Below are 19,259 nucleotides of genomic sequence, written 5' to 3' on the forward strand. Positions count from 1 at the left end.
AACAGGTAAATGAAAAGATGCTCAATATCACTTATCATCAGGGGAATGAAAATCAAAACTGGTGAGGTACCACCTCACACCTGTTAAATGGCTATTATCAAAAAGACAAGAAATAAGTATTAGTAAGGATGTGGAGAAAAAGGAACTGTCATACGTTGTTGGTGGAAATCCAAATTGGTGCAGCCGCTATAGAAACAGTATGGAAATTCCTCAAAAAATTAAAAATAGAATGCCATATATTCAGCAATTCCACTCTTGGGTATTTATCTGAAGAAAACAAAGACACTAACTCAGAAAGATATATGCACCCCCATGTTCATTGCAGCATTATTTACAATAGCCAAGATATGGAAACAACTTAAGTGTCCATTGATGCATGAATGGATAAAGAAATTGTGGTATATATACACAATGGAATATTCATAAAAAGAATGCAATCTTGCCATTTACAACAACATGGATGGACCTTGAGGCCATATACCAAGTGAAATAAGTGAGACAAAGACAAATACTGTATGATCTGTCTTATATGTGGACTCTAAAACAACAAGCAAAAAATAAGAAAAAGCCCAAGCTCATAGATACAAGAGAACAAGAGATTGGTGGTTGCCAGAGGTAGGGGCTGGAAATGGATGAAATGAGTGAAGGGGGTCCAAAGGTACAAACTTCCAGTTATAAACTAAATAAGTCATGGGGATAAAATGTATAGCATGGTGACTGTAGTTAATAATACTGTATTACATATATGAAAGTTGTTAAGAGAGTAGATCTTAAAAATTCTCATCACAAGAAAAATATTTTTTTGTAACTGTGTGGTGATGGATGTGAACTAGACTTACTGTGGTGATCATTTCTCAATATATATAAATATCGAGTACGTTGTACAAATGAAACTAAATAAAGTTACAATGTCAATTATGTCTCAGTGAGAAAAAATAAATTATAAAGCATGTGCTACTTCAGGATGGAGATATGTTTTACTTGGTCAAGCACAATTAGAACTATTAGGTTAGGCTTAAGATACACATTTGCCTATTTATAATTTTTCTTTAGAGATAGACTTGTATTGAAACTGATTTATGTAGCAAGCAAAGTCTTTATTCTTATTTGTATGTATATTTAGATAATTTTATTTATTTATTTATTTTTTATATTTAGGTGATTTTAAAGAGACTTATGGTGATTATGTTGCAAAGCTTTCCAGGTACCACTGCCCCCTTCCCATTGGACCTCTGTGGTTAATAAAGTTTGAGAATTACTGGATTACTGTGGCCTCTTGTTCAAGTATATTTTGCATTTCAAAGTGAACATGTGAAGATGGATGAAATCTAATAGGGATAAAGAACTTAAGCTATAAAAATGAGAGTAAATAGTAAAATGAATATTTTGATCAAACAGGTTAGTATTCTCCTTACTCATAAAGGCAGCTGTGGACAACAAAGAGGGGACTGTAGAGAGATAGAAATACAATAGACAGCCTGTGATTTGGCTAGAGTGCTGGATCTTGGGTCTTGCAAATGGGATGCCTCCACACTTCAAACCCCAGGAAATGAATAAGTGAACTTCTTTGCATTTTCCCCTAAAATTGATGACTTAATTCTAAGTTCAAATAATGAGCAAATTACAGTGTTGTTTTAAACCTCCATGCATTTATTTTCCCCCCAATCTTTGAGCTTTATTAAAGGCATCTGCTCATAAATCCAAAGAGAGGTCTTTCTAATTAAAGAGGTTGCCTCCCCAGTAAAGAAGGAAGAGGCCATGCCACAAAAGTGGTTTAGTAAGGTAGTAGATTAAGAAAGTCCCTTGTGGACTCGTGCGTGAGGCGAGCGGAGCCGGAGTCAAGACCAGAGGCCGAACTCGGGATCTGACAAGATGGCCGGGCTGCCCCGCAGGATTATCAAGGAAACCCAGCGTTTGCTGGCAGAACCAGTTCCTGGCATTAAAGCAGAACCAGATGAGAGCAACGCCCGTTATTTTCATGTGGTCATTGCTGGCCCCCAGGATTCCCCCTTTGAGGGAGGGACTTTTAAGCTTGAACTATTCCTACCAGAAGAATACCCGATGGCAGCCCCTAAAGTACGTTTCATGACCAAAATTTATCATCCTAATGTAGACAAGTTGGGAAGAATATGTTTAGATATTTTGAAAGATAAGTGGTCCCCAGCACTGCAGATCCGCACAGTTCTGCTATCGGTCCAGGCTTTGTTAAGTGCTCCCAATCCAGATGATCCATTAGCAAATGATGTAGCGGAGCAGTGGAAGACCAACGAAGCCCAAGCCATAGAAACAGCTAGAGCATGGACTAGGCTATATGCCATGAATAATATTTAAAATCGATCTGATCATCAAGTTCTCCTGTTCTCCTGTTCTGCCAAGACTTCTTCCTTTTTTGTTTGCATTTAATGGACACAGTCTTAGAAACATTACAGAATAAAAGCCCAGACATCTTCAGTCCTTTGGTGATTAAATGCACATTAGCAAACCTATGTCTTGCCCTGATTCACTGTTGTAAAGCAGAGGCTAGAAGTACCATCCGGATTGTTGTGAAACGTTTAAAAGCAGTGGCCCTTCTCTGCTTTTATTCATTTCCCCATCATGGTTTGAGTATAAAGCACTGTGAATGAAGGTAGTTGTCAGGGTTAGCTGCAGGGGTGTGGGTGTTTTTCTTTATTACTTTTTTTGAGGGGGAGAGGTAGTTTTATTTTAATTTTTTGGGCTCCTTTCCCCCCTTTTATGGTGATCTAATTGCATTGGTTAAAAGCAGCTAACCAGTTCTTTAGAATATGCTCTCTAGCCAAGTCTAACTTTATTTAGACGCTGTAGATGGACAAGCTTGATTGTTTGAACCAAAATGGGAACATTAAACAAACATCACAGCCCTCACTAATACCATTGTGACTTGCTGTCAAGTGTAGAATCCTTCCTTCAAGAAAAAGCTTGTGACCATTTTTTATGGCTTGTCTGGAAACTTCTGTAAATCTTATGTTTTAGTAAAATATTTTTTGTTATTCTAAAAAAAAAAAAGAAAGTCCCTTGTGGAAAATTCTAGGGTAAGAGAAAGGTGATAAACTGGAGCAAAGATAACCAGATATCTTTGGGGCACCTGGCTGGCTGAGTTGGTAGAGCATGCATGATCTCAAGAGTTGTGAGCCCCATGTAGGGTGTAGAGATTACTTAAAAATAAAGTCTTAAAAAAAAGATAACCAAATATTTTTGAAAGTTTTCTATAATAGATTCTCCACACCTGAATGTTTTTCTGGTTATCTTCTTTAGAATCCCCATCTTTGTTATTTGTTTGACATCTTTTATCAAGTTGCTAACATACAATCAAGTCGGTTTTAGGGAGAAGAAATTGAGAAGATAAAATATATAAATCAGAAATTAAAGGATGGAAGTGGGTGGGCATGGGAAAGAAGACAGAATATGAGAAGCAAAGAGAGCTTTAGAAAAAGAAAAACTCTTGAAAATATGACCAAGACTTTTTACATGTAATTTTTTTCTCCTCTTGAATAACTTCTCCAGTATGGTTGGTGTTGGGATTTCTGAGAAGAAACATGAAAAAATAGAAAGCCAGGAACTTGTTTCAGACCTTTATAGAAAATAACCTAGTACCTCCTTATATGGATGTTAGAGAACAAAAGTGTGTGATTATAATGCAATCAGTAGGAAACTGAGTTCAGTGTTTTTTGCCAAATAGTTTTGTGTTAATGTAAAACTGGAATATGAACCTGTACCAAAGAGTTATTAAGAAAAATATTAGTACTTTCAGGAGAATCAGATACTAAAATCTGTATTAATAGTGACTGTGGAAAGGCCATGCTGCTATTGGAAATTTCAAAGAAAAATTAACAGGAAGGTTATAACTTTTGCTTTTGAGGAAGTGATACATTTTTGATTCTCTTCATTTTCACTTTATATATAAATGTCATGAAAATTCCATCATGGTTGACAAATATAAAACAGAACAACCATATTTTAGCACTGACGAGGCCAGAGACTTAAGTATTTTTCAAGGTTTAAAAAACTTGTCTTTCTCGATGAAAGGTAAGAAGTCAAATATTATTTACAAAGCCCATTTCTCATTGGCTTTTTGTGTTTTGGGCTTGTTTTCAGGCAAAAGGACTGCTATGGAAGATGGAGCTCTTTGTCCGTTTTCCAGAATGTGTTTCCATCAATGAAACATGATACTGCTGTTCTGTGTTGACATGCTTGAAGACCACCCACATCTCTGCTCACGCCTTCCATCCTGCTGAAACCATGGTCTTCTCTGCAGTGTTGACTGCGTCCCAAACTGGGGCAACCAACACAACATTTGTAGTCTATGAAAACACCTACGTGAACATTACGGTCCCTCCACCATTCCAGCATCCCGGCCTTGGCCCGCTGCCCAGATACAGCATGGACGCGATGGCTCCCACTGGGATGGGGAGTTCCTTGACCGTGAATGGCACAGCTGCTCCCCCAACACCAGCAGTTTTTAAGAGCCTAACCTTGCCTCTCCAGATCATCCTCTCTGCTATAATGATATTTATTCTGTCTGTGTCTTTCCTTGGGAACTTGGTTGTTTGCCTGATGGTTTACCAAAAAGCTGCCATGCGCTCTGCAATTAACATCCTCCTTGCCAGCCTGGCATTCGCAGACATGTTGCTTGCAGTGCTGAACATGCCCTTCGCCTTGGTAACTATTGTTACTACAAGATGGATTTTTGGGAAATTCTTCTGTAGGGTATCTGCTATGTTTTTCTGGTTGTTTGTGATAGAGGGAGTAGCCATCCTGCTCATCATTAGCATCGATAGGTTCCTTATTATAGTCCAGAGGCAGGATAAGCTAAATCCATATAGGGCTAAGATTCTAATTGCTGTTTCTTGGGTGGCTTCCTTTTGTATAGCTTTTCCTTTGGCTGTAGGAAACCCTGACCTGCAGATCCCTTCTCGAGCCCCGCAGTGTGTGTTTGGATATACAACCAACCCTGGTTACCAAGCTTATGTGATTTTGATTTCTCTAGTTTCTTTCTTCCTACCCTTCCTGGTGATACTGTATTCGTTTATGGGCATCCTCAACACCCTTCGGCACAATGCCTTGAGGATCCACAGCTACCCCGAGGGTATATGCCTCAGCCAGGCCAGCAAACTGGGTCTCATGAGTCTACAGAGACCCTTCCAGATGAGCATTGACATGGGCTTTAAAACGCGTGCCTTCACCACCATTTTGATTCTCTTTGCTGTCTTCATCGTCTGCTGGGCCCCATTCACCACTTACAGCCTTGTGGCCACATTCAGTAAGCACTTTTACTATAAGCACAACTTTTTTGAGATTAGTACCTGGCTACTCTGGCTCTGCTACCTCAAGTCTGCATTGAACCCACTGATTTACTACTGGAGGATTAAGAAATTCCATGATGCCTGCCTGGATATGATGCCCAAGTCCTTCAAGTTTTTGCCACGTCTTCCTGGTCACACGCGGCGGCGGATACGTCCCAGTGCTGTCTATGTGTGTGGGGAACACCGGACAGTGGTGTGAATATTGGCACTGCCTGACATTTGGGGTGATGGTTGCTCTTCATCTGACTTTGAATTTTCTTTTACATGGGTTCTCCAAGTGTACCTTATTGGTTTTTATAGGGTTTGTGTGTATGTGTGTGTGTGTGTGTGTGTGTATGTGTGTGTGTGCGCGCGCGCACTCAGCGTAAAGAAAGAGTGGTGATTAGTTATAATTCTATTACCAAGGATACGCAATAGGGAAATGATCACAAATGTTACCTCCAGGGTTCAAGAGAAATCCTTGATTTAGGGTGGGGAGATGGTGTTTTGTTTCTTTGATTGATTTTGTTTTTGAAGCAGGAATCAAGATTGTGCTTTATTGAGCCTGCAGTTATATTGAATTGTAGGTGTTTTGGATGCTGCTAAGGTATGCTTAATTAAGTTTATCATTTTTTTTTCCAGAAGACATTGCTGCTTTTTGTCATCACATTGGAGCCAAAACCACATACATCTCAGTAGATAAATATTTACTTTTATTGAAAAAAATAACCCAAGGCAGTTAGTGACATTTTAAAGGTCATTAATACTTACTTTGGTGCACTTTAAGAAATAATGTACAAACTAATTCAGTCATGTTTTTCAGAATTGTTTTTATACATGACATGTTGTGCTTTAGGGAACATTGCATTATCATTTCTAGGAAGATAGTTTTTAAAAAATGTTTTGTTTGCATGTTGAGTTTTAAAGGAGAGAACATAAAAATGTAGACCTTCTTCTAAGCACAATAGCAATTCTTCAGAGCTGAGTTGAGGAGACAGGGCATCCTTGCAAATGTAAATGGGAGGCAGTGAGGAGGTAGCTGGCATGGGCTGTGGTATTTCCTTTGACTCAAGGATTCTCACTGAGTCCAGTGGGGAGAAGGACCTACCATTTATTGGACACCTGCCATCTTCCAGGCACTGTGCATTTTTATCCTCACAGCATCCTGTGAGGTAGGTATTCTTTTTTTCTTTTTACGAAGAAAGTACGTCTCAGAGAGATGAAAATCCTGCCCAAGGTTAATGGTAGAGCTGGAATCCAAGAAAGTCTGTCAGAATCCTGAGACTGCTGTTCTTCTGTGCCACATAGACATACCATTCGGGTTTAAGTATTTCATAGTCAAGAAGGAACTCTGTATCTTTAATTTTTTTAGACTAAAACCTTCCTTTTAAAAGTAGTTTCACTTTTTTTCATTACCAAAAAAATGTGAAAACATTACAGAAAGTGTGGAAAATAGAAAAAAATCACAACCACCCTTTTACAGTGGAACTTAAAAATCTCAGACAAATAAGGATATAAGGAAATAAGGTGATTTTTTTTGGTCTACAAAATAAGTGACTGACAACGACGGAGAAGTTAAATACAGCTGTATGTGGGTCTTGGCCTTTGCAGGGTCTGAGGTTTCCAGTTGTCCAGTCGTTTCTAAATGTTCTGGGCAAAATAGCACTGTTGCCTGAGGGCTTGCCCATAGCAGAGCTGGAGTTTGTGAATGTGCTCAAGAGTGTGTCTCCTACAAAGAAGCAAAGATAAGTCCTGGTCTGAGCACAGAGCAAGTTTTAATAGGGCAGGTCTGGGGTTTCAAATTATTTTTCTCTTGCCGAAGACCTGCCCCGCCCCCCCCCCCCCCACCAGGTACATCCAGAGCCTTTGGTCCCCTTGCTCTGTGGCCACTGACACACTTTATAAAACAGCTGACAGGGATGGGGCTGCAGACTAAGGTCACTAGGGTTGAAAGTGTAGCCTCTTGGCCACATCATGGGCTTTATAAATAGCTGAGTTAACATGAACACTTTTTGGATTTTTATAGCATCTTTGCAGCATTTTAGTGCTTTGTGAGCCAGTGGTAAAAATGAGCCTCTGTTTCTTCAGTTTTACAACCACGGAGTTGGATTAGATGAATCTTGCCCAACTCTAATGTGCTTTCCTCCATGTGAGAGTAGAGATTTGTGAAGAGCTTGGCTGACGTCAGCATCAATCTTTGGTCTCCAGTGTTACTTCTTTGCAATTTACTTATTAGCTGTTTCTCAAAATGGAATGTCTCCTGAATGTTGGAAGAGCCCATAGCACTGTATCAGGAGTTAGGACTTTGGAAGATAGATGACATCTTGAAGGACCTGGGGAACCCTGCTCTCTAGGCAGTTGTGATGGTTTTAGAACTCATTTTCCAGTTAAAAAACTCTTTTGGGACTCAAAGCACTTACTCAGCATGTTGTTTTGGGATCAGCCTTTGCTGATAGTCACCTACCTCTTTGGTTTCTAATTTATATTATTCACAGGTTAAAATTGTTTTTGTCCACTAAGGATCTTACGGAACATAAACACTGTAGTAGATACCTAGGAACACCTGGAAGTGTATCATGCTTTCCATTTTCAATATAAACTGGATTTCAAGCGGATAATAATACGTCTATTTGAAATTAGACTTTCTCTGATGAAAGTCAGCATGATCTGTATTCATCTCCCATATTGGCAGTAGGTCTTGAGACTCCTTTTGTGATAGGAGTTGAAACTGAGCTTTGTTTCCTTTGTCCTTTCTTATGAACAGTCCTTGGGTACTTCTGTGCTGCCTGGTAGGCAGTGCACTCTTGGGCAAGAGCGAGAGCTCGGGGTGCCTGCTGAGATGCTCCATGTTTGTGAGAGAAGACTGTGCGGGGCCTTAGTGGGAACTCAGCACCGCCACCCAACAGCAGATCTCTTTACACTGGAGACTCTTGATAGGGGGCAGTTTACAAATCATTTTGAACGTGTTTGTTATGTATACATTTTGGAAGCTTTAAAAAAAATGTACTCTGATGTACCTTTGAAAAGTTTAGGTGCAGAATCCTATTTTTCCTATTCCCCTGTATTTTCTTGAGGGGGTAAAGAAAAATACCACTACTAATTATTGCCGCTGACAGACATAATCAGAAATGTTTTTGTTTTCATTTTCCTTCTGGCAAATAGGTAAGAGGCATGAGAGAGATCGTCAAATATCTACGATCAAGAGAGAGTCAAAAGAAATCCCCAGTAGTCTGGAGTAGTGATATTTAAATTTTAATAGGAATTTGTGTCTAAGTATTCCCAGGGGAGCTTGTTTTTTTTAAATTTTATTTTATTATGTTATGTTAGTCACCATACAATACATCATTAGTTTCTGAGGTAGTGTTCCACAATTCATTGTTTTCATATAACACCCGGTGCTCCATGCAGTACATGCCCTCCTTGATACCCATCACCAGGCTTACCCATCCCCCTACCCCCTCCCCTCTAGAACCCTGTTTGTTTCTCAGAGTGGTTGTTAACAATACAGAGGTCTGGGTTCCCCAGAGGGGCTGCGGTTGGGCCCAGGAATGCACACTATTTCGTTGAACACTCTGCATTCCCATGCAGGTCCCTGGGTCCCTGATCCTGAAGCACAGGTGCTTCAAGAAGCACTCCTGTTGAAAATATACCCATTTTAAGATTGTTTTACACAAAAATGTTAGTGTGGGAAGCCATTCATTATCTCCTAGTGCATGGGTCATCCACACATTGACAGGAGAATCGACACAAGGTTGTGCCTAATTTGCTGCCAGGTGTGTTAGTGCTGGGTCTCGCCAGTGTTAGCTGTATTTTCTCTCAGCTGGCAAAATTCTGATGGGTCATGTTGTTTCATACTAGAGCAAAAGAAGTCATTTAGTATTGGAAAGTCATGACTTTCAAGAGTCTAGTTCCTCTGTTTTCTTTTCCTCTAGAGAGATGTCTTTACTGTATATAATCTCCAGAAGAGTTTGAGGGGAATGTACAATTCATCCAATTTCCCATTGCTCTGCTTATGCCAGTCATGTTCAAAGGAAGCATGAAGAAAATAAGATAATCTTTTTACTCTTTGTATAATTTCAGTTGCTGACAAAGATATTTAATTTGTTCTTAATCTTCGCTTTTGTTTACATGAAAATATTTATGTATATATCACAGAAGAATTTCTACTTGCTTGACATTTTATTCTACTATGGTTTTTAAGTTTAAAGGACAGCTTAATTCAAAGTTATTTTCACAACATTAGTCCTGCTAAACTGCCTTCGTTGAAGACTCAGTTTTCAAATAATAAAAATATTAAAGCACATGTTTGTTATTACAGGTAAATGGTAATACATTTCTTAGCTATATATTGGTACTAGTCCTTTGTAATTAAAATTAATTTATTTTACAATAGTACCTGACCTATATGAAAAAAAAAAAACCCACTTTGAATTCTGGGTTGTAATTCAAGAATAAGAAGGTATGGTTATTTGTGCATATTATTATAACCGGGAAAAGAGCTCCCAATAAGAAAATGAATAAATATTTAACATTTCTAAAAGTGGAGTTTTTTTTAAAAGGACTACTTATCTTATCTTAGAAAGATTTGTCATGAGTAATACTTTCTGTTAAATTAAAATCTGAGTTGAGTTTTAAATCGTGCTTCCTTTGGGTTTTTATTTTCAAATTAGCTCTCAAACCTGTGTGTATATAATTATATTCTAGTTTTAGAAGTTCTCAGAGAAGTTAAAGATGAGATGAAACTTGGCAAAAGACCACTAGTATTAAGAAACGGTTTTAAGGAATTCTCTCTAGGAGAATTATGGAAATTTTACTGCTGAATTATTTAAAATTGGATTATCACTTGGCAAAACCATGACAATGTCTGCTCCTATTTTGACAAAATGATTTCAGATCGCACTTCCATTTGTAAAACATAAGTCCTTTTTAAAATCCACTTTTAAATCTATAGGAAATATCAGTTATTTGTAAATGAGTTTCACCTTCTTGCCATTTAGATATGAGTTTTCTTTCTCTCTCCTATGCAATAGTAAAACATATTTCTTTTTAAGTTACAAAAGAAGATTGCCATTGAATCTACGTTTGATAGTTTTTTTTTTCTGAAATGGAAAGAAAGATATAGCAAAGTAGAGGAACATGTTGAATTAAAAACATTTTCATACCTACCATGAAAATAGACCATTTCTCATCTACCATGAACCCTACTTCACTCATACATAATAAAGAGAACCTTTAGGAGCAATTGAGATATCAAGGTACAGTCAATTAGATTTAGTTCAAAAAAAATAAAAATTTTATGGCTATATCAGTTAGCATTTAACAAAAGAAGCAAAACAGGTAGAAGATATTAAGACATTTATTGCAAGAACTGGCTTACATGATTGTGGGACTGGCTAGACAAATCTGAAATCCCAAAGGCAGGCTGTCAGGTAGGGCAAGCTGGAATTCACAGGTACTAGCTGACACTGCTGCCCAAGGTGGAATTTTCTGCTCCTGGGAGAAACCTCAGTTCTGCTTGAAAGGCCTTTCAACTGATTGAATTAGGCCTACCCAGATTATCTAGGATAGTCTCTCTTAGTTAAGGTGGATTGATGATGGACTTTAATCACATCTATAAAATACCTCCACAGCAACACTTAGATTAGTGTTTGATGGATGAACTGGGGACTGTAGCCTATCCGAATTGACACAGCAAAAGACGATTACAATGGTGAAATTCAAATTTAAAATATAATAAAACCCTCCTATGATGCTGTACTGCTAGTCCAAAAAATTCAGTTTGTGTTGAGGTTAGTAAAATGACTGAGATACGCTTGTGGCAGAGGGTGGAGTGCACATTCTGACTGCGTTCTATTCAAATCCACATCACAATATTTATCTCTGGTTTTCACTGTATCTATTTTGAAACTTCCCAAAAGGGAAAAATAGTCAGTTAATCAGAAGATTATGTAAACCAACTTCCTTTCTATGTGAGCTTTCATTATTTGTGATACTTGTGAAGGATGATGTCTTTTTAAGGAATTTGAAAACATTTAAGGTTATAACAGTACTAACTCTTAGCATAAAAGTATGCTAATAATAATGATGGGTGCCATTTTTGGCCACATATCAAAATGTACTTTTATCTGCTTTAATTCACAGTATTTTCTCCTTTTTCCAGCTGAGGAAACTGTTGCCAGGGGATGAAGTAACTTTTTCAGGCATAGCTTGGATTCACAGCTTTGGCCTAGTGCCAAGTTCATATTTTTCTGTGCCTCCTGCTTCTATTACTCTCTGCTAACAGAACTGAGTCCTTAGTGAGAGGAGCTTACTGAACATCATACTGGATCATTACTACTCTACATGCCCTAGATAATAAATAATCATAGCAGCAAAACCTATACACAAAGTTGTGGATATTAACATAAAACCTAGATCAATTTGTTCTTGGTATTAAGTCATTAACCATATTTAGCTATATCAGAAAAGAGACTGGTAAGCTGACTGGGCCCCTGGCAGCCCTGGATACACCATCTCTCACAGCACAGAACCTTCATGGAATTTGCTGACTGTGGCAGAAATTTTGGGGACACTTAGATACCCACTACTTCCCTTCAATTGCATAGATCCCAGAATCCCTTTGGAAAGTTTTTATCTTGGTGCACAACTGGGGTTCAATTATGTACCAATTTGTTTAAACTACCAGCATTTAGGTATAGTAGCTAAGACTGGGGGTGAACAGGTGGAGGTGATGAAATCAAGAGCCCTGGCTTGCCTGTTCCGGCTTTGACAATCCTGCTGTGTCACCAGATCTCTCTCAGCCTGACGTAAGATGGCTGTGTTTTAAGACGCCCATTAACGCCTTCCTGATTGGTGTAGTTAACTAGAATTATTTAATCAACTGAATTCTTGTACTGAGAAAGAAACTGTACCCCAAACCCATTACAGTAGTTTGTTACTATGTATTTATGAAAGTATGTTTTAAATTGTGTAATTTATCTTACTGACCATCTGTGACAGGACCCCTATTAGAGGTTGTCAAATACATTAGAGGTTGTCAAATACATTATACCCTAATAAACAGATGAAGAAACAGTTTTAGAGCGACTAGATGACTTGCCCAAAGTCCCGCAGCAATGAGGAGGTAGAGCTGGGATTCTAACCGAGCTGACAGCTCCCAACTTTAGAGCTCCTTCTATTTCGAGCCAGTGAGATTTCACCGTCACACAGAGAAGGGCTGGACAATGAGGGTGCTAGGTTTGGAAAAACCAATGATCAAGTAAGCAGAGGCCAGATATGTGGTTCTGGAAAATATCTTAATTGCATAGGTGCATTTTTATTAGTAGAAAGAATAATAATAGAATGTTTACATTTTAAAGAAAATAATTTCTTTTTTTTTAGTTCCTCACCCAAGCTTTACTACTAAAAAAAAGAGCTGAGCTCCTGGACAAAAGAACCCAGGCAGGTCAATGTGACGAGGCCAGGAATTGCTGCTTCCTGGTGTGTGGGCCAGCAATTTGTTCTCAGTGTGGACTTAAACTTCAGAGGGGACCTAAGCTGGGTCTGCATACCCCCCATTTGCTCTGGTAAGCATTGCTGTCACTTCTGTCCCTCTGGACCTATGCTGGAAGAACTTTTCCTTCATGGATGCTGGGGACTCCTTGGGAAACTGTCAGTAGCTAGAGAATTTCCTTCTGCTCTCACCTCCTCTTCCAGGACACACATCTGATGAGCAGGGTAACTGCAAATGGCACTTCTCTCTGACAGACAGGAAGAAAGATGGCATTTTCTTGTATGACTTCCCCAAAAGTATTTATAGTCTCAGAAACGATGTTTGGCTTAGATGGCAAGACGTCACAGGCTCATGTTCATCTGTGTGGAGGCTACTATTGCTAAACAGTGGGTTCTATTTGATCCGTTGAGGGCAAAAGGCTTCTCATGAAAACAAATAGGTAGTAAAACCAGATGCACCATATGCATACTGAGGGGAAATGTAATCTGACCGAGATGCAATGAGCCAAAAGACGAAAACAAGAACAAAAGAAGACATCTGCTAGGTCTTGATTTCCAGCCCCATCTTTCCCCCTTGAGTTCGTAGGTTTCTTTCCCGCTGGACACTAAGCTCCCTGAGGGCAGAGCACTGTGCTTGTCTATTGTTTCCCCAGCACCTAGTACGGTGACTCACAAAGGGTAGTGGTTCCCAAACATCTGGAAATGGACTTTTTGATAATAGGATCTTGGCAGTAAAAATCATAATAGATTTACTTAAACCAAACAGCTTCTAGTGGCAAGATCTGAGACCAGCACCCCAGTCTTCAGTCTCCAAATCCAGTGACCAGCCCACTAGGTGGACCTGCTTCCTTGACTGAGGGTTCTCATTTGGGGGTCTTCAGACACTGTGGCTAGGCTGGTTTGGGGCATGATTGTATAGAATGGATATGGCTTCTAAATTTTTATTTGCTAAACCTGGCAACCCCAAGAGTAGTGCACATATGTATATAATTTTTTGACCCTGGGATGTGCAAATCACGTCATGGAGGAGGTCCTCTGTTCCTCTAATTTGTAAGGTGATCTGTGACTACATCTTGTGGTCTTGACTAAATATGCTGGGGCTCGTGCTTCAAAGGGAGGGAGGAGGACATGATTCATGGTGCGGCTGAGGAGCACAGATACAGATGGACTGTAACAGGAAGGACAAGGGGTGTTTTGTAACTGTTTTGCATATCTGTTTGTTGGTAAATGAATGATGATGGTGTATGGACAAGCTATATTCAATAACCACCTCCATCAAGGAGATTTTGGTTGGGAAAAGTTTTCTATTGTTGGATTCAGACATCCATATGTTGAATGCCATTTGAACACTTGCAACAGAAATTCAGAGTTTAAATCACTTTTACCATAGTTTTGGCAGGACTGGGAACACATTTTTTTTCAGCTGTTCTTCCTGATGGGAGCTATAAATAGTTTGGAGGAAGTATATAATTATCTCAAAGTAAAAGCTAAAGATAAAAAGCTGCTTAAGATTTTAAAGGAACATTTAATGGTTATTATTATGTAACATTTATTAAGTATGCACACTGTGATCATTGTCTTTGCCAGGAAGAAACTTGGAATAAAAAGTCAACCCAAGATGTGACATGTATAAATAGACCAAAAGGTATATTAACATGGTTCCAGAACAAAGGGTTGGTTCAATAAAAAAAAAGAATTTAGGAGAACAAAAAAGGCAGCCAAATCGGGTAGTATTGTATAGAAATGAAGACGACTTACATTTAGTAATATCTTTAAAAATACTGGCAGTTTAAAACCAAGATGGATAGTCACATAAAAACAGGTAACATGATGCATGCATGGGGTAGAACTGTGTTTTTGGCAGTTAGCTTAGACTTTTACATAGAAAAGGGGTTTACTTATTCTGTTCAATGAATAAATACTAAAAGATTTAAATACTAAATAGAGATTCATTGTTGGCTGAAGCAAGGTAAGTATTATAAATGATGACTGGGGGCGCCTGGCTGGCTCAGTTGGTAGAGCATGTGACTCTTGATCTCAGGGTCGTTGAGTTCAAACCCCATGTTGGGCATGGAGCCTATTTAAAATTTAAAAAATAAATAGAAAGTTCACAACCAAATAATCTTATTAATACAGCCACCATTTATTTATTGATGCCTGCTAATTTATAATGCAAGTAATATATACGTCTAAATATAAAGACTAATTTTTTTTTACTTTTATTTATTTTTGGTATTACTTTTTTAAAAATTATTATGTTATGTTAGTCAAGTAGAGAAAAACAAACTTTAGGGCGCCTGGGTGGCTCAGTTGGTTAAGTGACTGCCTTCGGCTCAGGTCATGATCCTATAGTCCCAGGATCGAGTCCCGCATTGGGCTCCCTGCTCAGCAGGGAGTCTGCTTCTCCCTCTGACCCTCCCCCCTCTCCTGCTCTCTCTCTCTCTCTCATTCTTTCTCAAATAAATAAATAAATAAAATATAAAAAAAAAAAAACCACACTCTTTTAAATAGAGAACAAACTGCCAGAGGAGAGGTGGGTGAAGGGATAGTGAAATTATAAAGTACACTCATCAAGATGAGCACCAATTCTTACAATGACTCTAGGATGTAGATATTGTTGTATTTTACAAGCCCTTTAAGGCTCTAAGTGGTTAATTGAATTTTAAGAGGCCATAGGATACATAAAGTAGAGGTGCAAAAATTCAAACCCTTGTCTAAGCGGACACGACGTTCAGTTCAAACCCTCGTCTGCGCGGACACAACGTTCAGTTCAAACCTTTGTCTGCGCAGACGCAACGTTCAGGTTTTATCTCGTGGTGCCGTCTATACCTCCTCTTACCTAAGCTTTCTTGTCTTCTTCACCTTATTTTTCTCTCATTCATAAAGGATTTTCCTATAGAATCTGATTGTCCTATTTCACCTAGCTTGAACTTTGTGATTCATCCTGTTGCCTCTGGGCCTGTCCTTAGTTTGTCCTTAACTCTTCTGTGGTCTTCTGGACCTGAGCTTTGGTGATCTGTCCACGTTATTCATCACATATTCATCTTGGTGTATTCTAGGTTCAGCATCGCTAAGCACTCCTCAGTACCGATAATTTGCATAGGTGGACCCCACAAAATAAAACACGAATATTCTCATTATGACCTGAAGTCATGTGTTACTCATTTGCAAAGAAGCAGCATAAGAAATGAACCAAAGATCCTTATTAAGCATTATTGGTCCTTGTCCTTACAGGCATACAGTTCCTAGAGGCCGGGGCAAAAAAAAGACCTTTGAGATCTCAGTAATCCAAACAATGGTAGTTTTTTGTGTTGGGATTCTTCCTGGGAAGAGGTTCAGACATGGGGACCACTAGAGACAGGCGAGATTTTGGTAGTGGGGAGGGACTGAGGCTGGCAAAGTTTCTATTGAGACCTTTAACAAAAAGCTGGATGCCTCCTTCCTCAGGAATGTTAGCTTGGTGAAAAGATCATGGAATGCCTAGAGGCTTGTGGCACTTGTCATGAAGTCCTGATGCCCCAGAAGCAGGGGACTTCATGGGTATTTGCCCCCTTCTGCATCCTGGGTGCTCATCTGGGTGCTTTCAATTTAATCCCAGAAGGGGCTAACAAACAGTGGAATTGTGGAGTGTAGAGTTCACACTATAGTGAAAACAGCAGGTTCTTTCTCTTCTGGATAGGAGTTAGTTACCCACAATAATGTACTCAACAATTACTAGCTTACAGAAAAGTTCAAATATGAAGTGTGGATATGCTGAGGACTTGGACGTGGAACATGAAAACATTATCAGCGTGTGGCAGGTACAGACCTAAGTTAAATAAAAGAAGTTGAGGGGTGCCTGGGTGGCTCAGTCAGTTAAGCGTCTACCTTTGGCTCAGGTCATGATCCTGGGGTCCTGGGATCAAGCCCTGCATTGGGCTCCCTACTCAGCGGGGAGGCTGTTTCTCCCTCTGCCTGCTGCTCTCCCTGCTCGTGCTCTCTCTCTCCCCCCCGCAAATAAATAAAATCTTTAAAAAAAAAAGAAGTTGAGAAGTAAACCAACCTTTGAGAAATGGGGTTTGGAGGAATGAAGCCAGTGGGTTGAGGCTTCAGCAAGCTAATGGGATGCAGAGCTGGCTGTGAGAGATGGGGCTGAAAGTGTCTGGATTTGCACAGTTCCATTACACCTTGAGGCCTCCCTCTAAGGGCACCTGTGCAAACAGACCTTTGCTGCCCTCACATCTCTCTCTTCAGTCTACACCATATGCTCTGATTGTCTTCATGCTCAGCAATCCAACTCACTCAAGGGCCTCCTGGCTTGCTCCCTGTTATTTACTCTCTTGTGAATGCTTTCCTTACTTGATACTGACTTTTGGGGATACTTTTCTAGCAGTTAGTTTTGCTTCCTTCTCATTACAACTAGAATTCTCTAGCCATGTTTCCTTAGGTGACTCTGGTTAATCATCTCCCCTTGTCCAGTCAAAACTCTGGGTGTATTACTGCGGCCCCACGAATGTGACACGAACGTCAATCTGTATATTCATTAAATTAGTGCTAGCTTTTGTGAAAACAAACCCCTCAAATTAGTGGCTTAGCACAAGAATAGTTCATGTTTTTCATATAACAACCCAATTCAGATGTTCCTGATTATCGCCAAGTAATCGCCCAGGAAACCAGGATGATAGAAGCTCTGCCATCTTCAGCATGTGAATTCCACTGTGCCAGCACCCAGCAGACTGGATTAATGAGGTACCATGCCTGGAAACCTGGGAGATTTTTATGGGCCAAGCCTGGAAATGGTGTTCATCAGTTCTCCCCCACATTCCACTGGATAGCATTCAGCCATATGTGTACACCTTCCTTCAGTGTTTGCCCAGATGAAGAAGAAGTGAGTTTTGGTAAAAACACAGTGTTTTCTGCCACAATAGAGCCAGTAGTGACCCCTTTGTTTCTGGCCAGAGTATCCCAAAGAGGAAACCACCTGGGATGATGGGATTCTCTATTTGATAGTGGCCCAGAAGAATTACCCCATGTGCAGGCCCAGCTTTCTTTTTGATACTTTTATTTTTATTCTTTATTTTTTCAAAGATTTTATTTATTTATTGAGAGAGAGCATGCATGAGTGAGGGGGAGGGGCAGAGGGAGAGGGAGAAGCAGGCTCCTAGCTGAGCAGGGAGCCCCATGTGGGGCTCGATCCCAGGACCCTGGGATCATGACCTGAGCCGAAGGCAGATGTTTAACCCACTGAGCCACCCAGGTGCCCCTCTTCGATACTTTTAGAAGACAGATTTGCCTTGGTGTCCTTATGTCGTTGATGAACTATGTACCCCGGGTTGTGAAATTTATGGGGAGGCAGAATGAGTGACAATCATTGATATATGTCAGGGCCCAAAGTTGCCTATATCTCAGATTCTTTTACCCCTAAAATACTATATTTCAATGTGTGTGTGTGTGTGTGCACGTGTGTGTGTGTAAGCCCAGTTAGCTGATTGAAAGTTCAAAGCCCCACCAAGGTCTACTGAGTCAGAAGGTTTAATAAACAGCGTGACTGATCCCTGGTCTGCCATTTAGGAGGTTCTCTTTCGTCCATTGTTTCCATAGCTACGTCTCAGATGGGTATGGGGAGAATGAGCTATCTAATAGTAATATCTTAGAGCAGTCTGCTTCAGGTTAGCAAAGTTTTGGGGTTTTGGGAGTTGATTTAGAGCTCAAGTAAAGCAACTTCCTTAACTTATGAAGCTTTCCACCTCCCACTGCCCTTTTCATTCCCTGAGTTCCATGGGCTAGGAACCCAAAGTCAGATGTCCTATCAAAACATAGTTTGTGAATTGTGTTCAGTCTCTTAGCAGCCAGCCTTGCGTTAGTCTCAGACATTGGCTCATGCACTTGACTCTCAGCTGAATGGCTTCCATTTTGCTCTCTGCCTGGGGATAAAATTAAACCATAGCTGTGGTAAGAGTCACCAGTAGTTTGCCATTTGCTCGCAGGCTCCATCCCAGCTTCTTTGCAATTAGGTTAGTTGTTCTCTTTGTCAGTTTAGAGTGCACAACAGCAGGATAGTTGAGTGGGAAAATATCCCAATTTTGGTCTCCTGGAACAACTCCCCCCTGCCTTTCCTGGCATGAGCCTTAGCTGACAGGAAAGCATTCCATTTTTCCAACCCTGTTTTCATTTCATTGGACTTTTAGCCATCTTGGATTGCAGGCTACAAACAGAAGTGGACTTCATTAGCATATCCCTACTTTTCATTCCTTTCTGCTTTCAAATGGGCCAGTTTCAGCCTAAGTGAATCTTTTCTTTGTAGGCCCTTCTAGAAAGCCACAATAAATAACATTCTCCGAACTCCTCTTTTCCTGTCAAGTCTTTTATTGGGGAAGCTGCAAGAGGCACATGGTCTCAGTCCCCAGGTACAAATAGAAGACGAGATACTCCTTACTTTCTCCCCTGTTTTTGCCTATTCCATCTTGTTTATCCATTACTTACACTATG

At 39.8% G+C, this 19,259-nt stretch overlaps 1 protein-coding gene and 1 pseudogene across 1 annotated transcript; both read left to right on the plus strand.

The window, feature by feature from the left end:
• Positions 1–1,816: 1,816 nt before the first annotated feature.
• On the plus strand, positions 1,817–2,490 carry LOC114209886 (ubiquitin-conjugating enzyme E2 N pseudogene; annotated as a pseudogene).
• Positions 2,491–4,242: 1,752 nt separating this feature from the next.
• Positions 4,243–5,990, plus strand: GPR63 (G protein-coupled receptor 63). Its single transcript, XM_028104103.1, has one exon. It carries the CDS (start codon positions 4,258–4,260, stop codon positions 5,518–5,520), a length of 1,263 nt encoding a protein of 420 aa, XP_027959904.1. The 5' UTR covers positions 4,243–4,257; the 3' UTR covers positions 5,521–5,990.
• Positions 5,991–19,259: the final 13,269 nt, after the last annotated feature.

Source organism: Eumetopias jubatus, unplaced genomic scaffold (assembly GCF_037043125.1).
Source record: "Eumetopias jubatus isolate StellerSeaLion01/CBP00866 unplaced genomic scaffold, mEumJub1_p1.0 scaffold_6, whole genome shotgun sequence".
NCBI lineage: Eukaryota > Metazoa > Chordata > Mammalia > Carnivora > Otariidae > Eumetopias > Eumetopias jubatus.